Here is a 6,566-nt window from a genome sequence, read left to right on the forward strand (position 1 = left end):
TGGGACCTCGATGTTGTCACGTGACTCGTACAAGGTGGCTGAAAATGAGATCTCATGGGGAGTAGACTGGTATAGGATGGTTGGAGGGGGGGTGAGACTCTGGGTAGGGTCCCAAAACTCGTGGCATGCCAACCAAGTCCTTGCTGGTGGGGTATTTGTTTAGTAGAAGGGACGCAATGACCGCCATTACTAACAGCCCCCCATTTCAGCAGAGATTTTGTCCTAAAACAGGACAAGAACTCTGCAAGCAAGGTCTGAAGCCACTAGTCTTAATGACTCCTCCCTCAGTGAGTCTCACCACAATAATGAATTAATATCTAAGCTGCAACTAGGGTCATAATTTTACGCTATTTTGACAGTAAATTAACTTCAAGTGCCATGTAGAAATAAGCATGCTGGTTGTGAGGCAACAACCAAAAAAAATTAAAACTGCTAAATTGAAAATTAAAATGCAAAAATGGTTAAAGTTAAGTGACCTAGTGCAGTGGTAGGCATAAAAAAATGACATATGCAAAAAAGATAAAATAAATACATAACAATAAATTAAATGCATATATGCAAAAAAGATAAAATAAATACATAAAAATAAATTAAATGCAAATAATGATGCCAAGATGGCTCCAAAGTTTATCTACCTGGGGAGGCACTAAGGCCAATTAATATGACTACAGGCCAGGGACATGGCACTGTGCCCTGAGCACTAATGCCTGGAGACGACATCTGCTATTTCATTATCTGTGCCTCATATGTGCTCGACCTTCCAATTGTAGTCTTGGAGGTCCATGCACCACCTCATGATTCTCTTATTCTTATTTCGGTACAGCGTCAAGTAAGTCAGAGGGTTATGGTCCGCTAGGACTGTTTGTGGGAACTCATGGTCAGCATGATATGATTCGAAATGCTTCAGTGACAAGACCATGCCTAAGAGCTCTTTCTCAATAGTACTTCACCTAGTTTGAGCAGGATTCCGTTTCTTTGAGAAGTATGCAATAGGGTGTTGAACTTGATCTTCCTCCTGCAGGAGGACAGCTCCCACCCCTATGTCACTGGCATCCACGGCGAGAGCGAAAGGTTTAGTGTAGTCTGGTGCACGGAGCACGGGATGACTCATTAAAATGCCTTTTAGGTGATCATAGGCTGCCCGGCATTCATCCGTACAGCAGAACTGCTTGTTTCCTTTGAACAAGTCTGTGATGGGAGTGGCTACCTGAGAAAAGTTTGGCACAAACCTCCAAAAGTACTGTACCATCCCCAGGAATCGTTGGGCTTCCTTCTTAGTTCTAGGGTAGGGCATCTCTTGTATTGCACTGATATTTGCTTGTTTGGGCATTATTTTGCCCCCTCCTACTTGGTGGCCCAGGTAGGTAATCTCAGTCCGCCAAACGTGCATTTTTTGAGGTTGATGACCAAATTTGCCTTTTGGAGGGCCCTCAACACCTTTCCTAGAGTTAGGAGGTGTTCTTCCCAGGTCTTGGAGAAAATGATGATGTCATCTAAGTAGATCACACAGTTGGAAATCCCCGCTAGTACCTTGTTCATGAATCTCTGGAAGCAGCTGGGTACGTTCCGAAGCCCAAAAGGCCTCACCCGACACTGGTAAAGTCCATCTCTGGTTATGAATGCGGTCAGTGGTCGCGACTCCTATGCCAATGGTACCTGCCAGTAGCCCTTTTCTAGTTCGATCTTACTTAGATAAGGGGATTCACCTAAGCTCTCCAAGCAATCCTCGATGCGAGGGAGTGGGTAGAACTCAGGTTTTGTCACCGCATTCAATTTGCGGAAATCTATACATAGCCTATCCCCTCCTCCCTCTTTTGGCACTAGGACCACCGGTGATACCCATGGACTTTCACTCACTTTCCTAAATGATATCTAAGCTAAGCTGCAACTTTATCTGTTCCGACACCCTTTCAGTCGATTGGGGGTTTAACCGATAATAATTCTGGCGGATCGGACACGTTCCTGGGACCAAGTCAATCTTGTGTTCTGATAGTAGGGTGTGACCTATTGTGTCTCGCACTACCTGTGGGTGCTGTAGCAGGAGGTTCTTGACAACACCCCTTTTAACAGTGTCCAAAGCAGGAGTGACCAGCTTAAAGTTGGCCAGGGCCTCGGAATTGCTCTCGGGTGAGTGGATCTGGGTAACAGTACCCACCACATTGGCCCTTTGTTGATAGGGCTTAAGCAGGTTGATATGGACCCCCTTGGCTCGTCTTATGCCACAATCCACTGGGTAATTTAATTTACCCTTCTTCCCGAAAATCTTGTGGGGGCCCGTAAATTTTGTGCTTAACGGTCTCTGTTCTCCAGGGTGGAGAACCAGAACTTGGTCTCCCACTTCAAAACTTCGATCCTGGGCTTCACGATCTAGGTGACTTTCTGTGATGCCCTGTACCTTGACCTCGGAAGCCTTGGCAATTTCCCAGGCAGTTCGTAACTTAGCCTGTATATCTGGCAGCTCTTCCACCCAGGAGGCCTTGGAGGAGTCCTTCCAAGCTTCATGGAGTATGTCAAGTAGCCCACGTGTGGAGTGAGCGTACAGTAACTCAAAAGGGCTGTATCCTGTGGTTTCTGAGTGTGCCTGGCGTAGGGCGAACAAGACATAAGGCAACTTCTCCTCCCAATCCGAAAAGCCAGTCTCCCCTAACTTCGTCAAGACTGTTTTTAGCGTTTGGTGGGAGTGCTCCACGAGTCCTTGGCTTTCTGGATGATATGCATAGAGGTCTGGTGGTGGACACCATGGTACTCCGTTGCTGCCTTAAACTCTCTTGCCATGAAGTGAGAGCCATTATCCGACTGGACTGTGGCTGGGAACCCAAACCTACAAAAAAATTTTGTCAGTCCTCTGACAGCGTGACTGGCATTGGCGCACCTGGTCGGTACAGCTTCAAGGTAGCGCGTGAACCGATCAATCATGGTTAATAAGAAACGATTTCCACGCTTACTACGGGGCAGGGGACCCACATAATCCACTGGTACATCATGGAAGAGGATACCTGCAGATGGAATGGGATGGAGAGGAGCCCTCGGCACCACCTGGTTTGGGTTACCGGCAACTTGGCACGGATGGCAGGAAGCTACGTAAGCCTTAACATTCTTCTGCAATCTCGGCCAGAAAAAATGAGGCTGGATCAGGTGGGTAGTGCGTTTCACACCAAAGTGACCTCCCAATCCCTCATGGGCCATATGGAGCACCGCCAAGCGGAGATTACGGGGAACAACTACTTGCCAGCGAAGGGCTTCTGCAGGATCGTGAGGGCCTCGGTTGACTCTGAAAGGCACCCCTTCCAACAACTGAGATTTGACAAGCTCCGTCCGACTCCCGAGGTCCTCTGGGGTAATGGACTCTTCTCCCTCAGACTCCCCCGAGATCCCTTGGCTAGTATTTGGGTTAGCTTCATTCCCTGTGGTGGTGAGCAGCACCGCTCCTTCCGAATAGGCTTCCGGGGTACGAGGCTCAGACTCATTGCTATAGGAGGAAGGCTCTCGCGCCACCTCACTTAGCCAAGGTACTTCTCCAAGGTCAATGTCAGCTAGCCATTTGTCTTCTTCAGGAGGGGCGTTCTCAGTCCCGGGCTCCGACTCGACTGCTTTCATGCACCTGAGGGGCACGCACTGTATGCCTCTTAGGAGGTCTTGTCCCAAGAGCAAGTCATAGCCTTCATGCCCGAGATCGCTCACTACCCTTAGCCTGTACCTTTTGCTGAGCTGGGGCGTGGTCACTCTCAACTCCACAGTAGGAAGATCCTTAGTGACTCCTTCGATCCAACGGACTGTCATGCGATTGTCCTGCTGAACTTTGGCACCGATAGGCACTTGCTGCCATAAGATTAGTGAAACGTCTGCATCAGTATCCTGTAATGCTCTGACTGACTGCGAAGAGCCGTCTCCTTCAGGCAGAGCTACTGTGATCTCCCCAACAGCAGGCTGTCTTTTGGGAGCTTCACGGATAGAGATTGAGAGGGCAGCTGGAGAAAAGGCTGAGGATTTGCTGGGATATAGTGAGTAGTTCTTTGTGTGTCCGTAGCACTTACATACCTCGCAGTATGCACTGGCATAGTTCGGCTTCGCCACCTTAACCTTGGGCTTATTCTTCTGCTTCGTGGACTGAGTTAACTGACCAGATAGCTTCAGTCGACAGTTGGCTTCCAAGTGGTTAGATCTCCCGCAATGGCCAAACTTGGTAGGGGAGATTGGATTTTGCCGGGGCTTAGACTTACCCGATGGGACTGAGCCGGGGGGCCCTGAGTTGAACCGGACTAGCTCGTACTCATCAGTATACTCGCAGCATGCTCTAAACGTCGCTGGATTTTTCTCAGAGAAGTAAATTGAGAGCGCTGGTGGGGCGTTCCTGTGGAAATCCTCGATTTTGAAGAGCTCTAGGAGGTTGTCGTAAGTAGTGCACTTTACAGCCTCGACCCAAAGGGTGTTGAGCGTATCTTTCTGAAAACCCCAATCAGACCAAGATGTCGTGGGGGACTTGGTGAGCCTACGCCACTGACGGCGCCATTTTTCAGGACTTAGTTTATAGGCCTCAATCAAGGCCTTCCTGACGGCCTCAAAATTACCCTGTTTATCGGCGGGGAGCGCAGCATGAGCATTCTTCCCTTTCCCCGCCATATGCTTTGACAGTAGTAGAGCCTTCATATCCTCCGCTACGGCACACGTCTGAAACACGGACTCCACCTCATTTAGCCACCTCACAGGATCTTTGTCGTCCCACTGAGGAATGAGTGTGTGGACAGGCATGGAGGGGAAGCTTTGGCTATTTTGAGTGCCGTTGGGGTGAGGGCTGTTTAGCCGTGCTAGCTGGATATCCTGTTCCCGCATCTTCAATTCATGCTCTCGCTCTCTCTCTCTCTCTCTCAAACTCTTCCTGCTCGACCTTCCTCCGGGCATTGACCCCATTCACAAGCTCCCGCACATAACCTTGCAATGCCTCTCCTTCGTAACCTTGTCGCTCTGCCAGGAACACAAAGTCCTGAATCTCCGCAGCAGTCATTTTGCTAATTTTATGGGTGAACCTCTATGCTAGACAAAATAAACTGGAATCACAACTATACAGTAGGTGACCCTCTGGGCTAGTCAGGAAAAATTAAGATCACAACTTTGGGTGACACTATGCTGGACGAAAAAAAATGGAATCACAACAATGGGTGAATCTCTATGCTAGTCATAAGAAATGGAATCCCAACAATGGGTGAATCTCTGTGCTAGTCTTAAAAAAATGGAATCACAACAATGGGTGAATCTCTATGCTAGTCATAAGAAATGGAATTACAACAATGGGTGAATCTCTATGCTAGTCATAAAAAGAAATGGAATCACAACAATGGGTGAATCTCTATGCTAGTCATATAAAATGGAATCACAACAATGGGTGAATCTCTATGCTAGTCATAAAAAGAAAAGGAATCACAACAATGGGTGAATCTCTATGCTAGTCATATAAAAATGGAATCACAACAATGAATGACCCTCTATGCTAGTCATAAATAAATGGAATCACAACAATGACTTACCCTCTATGCTAGTCATAAATAAATGAAATCACAACAATGAATGACCCTCTATGCTAGTCATAAATAAATGGAATCACAACAATGAATGACCCTCTATACTAGTCATAAATGAATGGAATCACAACAATGGATGACCCTCTATGCTAGTCATATAAAAATGGAATCACAACAATGAATGACCCTCTATGCTAGTCATAAATAAATAGAATCACAGCAATGAATGACCCTCTATGCTAGTCATAAATAAATGGATTTGTAAAAATGTGTGGGTGCGTTCTTGCAACACCACTACTTGCAACTCTGTGACTTTAAAGCGAAGTTTGTATTTATACTTAAAGTATAATAAATTAAATAAAACAATGTCACTGATATTGCTTAATGCTTCGTTAAGAACATCAGCCCCTTTACATACTTTCCTTTTAATAAAAAGAAAATGAGTTTAAGAAATTACACTTCCCAAATATTTTATCTAAATGATCCTATACCCTAACTGAAAAAATTTAAATTGAATGTGATATCATAAATCCTTTATCTTTAGGTTAACAATGTAACACAATCCTACGAAAATTATCCCTTTAAAAAATGTACATAAGAATAATATCCCACGAAAAAGTAATAAAATGAAATTACATACCCTTACTGTTAAAAGAAAAAATTTAAACAAGGAATGCCACATGTTCTTACCGTTACTCTACAGAATTATACCTCACTAGAAATTAACACGTGTTTTAGTCGACCACGTTTTTCATAAAATGTCGTAAACTTCAATTCACTTAGTTTTAACACAAAATTAACCATTCACTCATTGCACAATATATATAAATGAAAAAATTTATCCCTTCCAAAAATGTATACAAAATAGTATCCCACGAGAAGTAATAAAATGAAATTGAATAGCCTTACTGTCAATAGACAAATCGAAATAAGGAACGCCACGTTTTCTTACCGTTACCAACACAGGAATTAGGACTCACTGGAAATTATCACATGTTTTAGTCTACCACGTTTGTTGTCCTAAAATTTCGTAAATTTCACTTTACTTTT

At 45.1% G+C, this 6,566-nt stretch overlaps 1 protein-coding gene across 1 annotated transcript in view; it reads right to left on the reverse strand.

Moving 5' to 3' along the window:
- Positions 1 to 1,861: 1,861 nt before the first annotated feature.
- Positions 1,862 to 6,566, reverse strand: part of LOC137620903 (uncharacterized) — a gene marked incomplete at its 5' end in the record, with an annotated part of 14,809 nt that continues 10,104 nt past the window's right edge. Inside the window, 2 exons of the mRNA XM_068351348.1 lie at positions 1,862 to 2,581; positions 2,773 to 4,668. Of these exons, the coding sequence (XP_068207449.1) occupies positions 1,862 to 2,581; positions 2,773 to 4,668 (2,616 nt within the window). The remainder of the gene's footprint in view (positions 2,582 to 2,772; positions 4,669 to 6,566) is intronic.

This window comes from Palaemon carinicauda, chromosome 27 (assembly GCF_036898095.1).
Source record: "Palaemon carinicauda isolate YSFRI2023 chromosome 27, ASM3689809v2, whole genome shotgun sequence".
Classification (NCBI taxonomy): domain Eukaryota; kingdom Metazoa; phylum Arthropoda; class Malacostraca; order Decapoda; family Palaemonidae; genus Palaemon; species Palaemon carinicauda.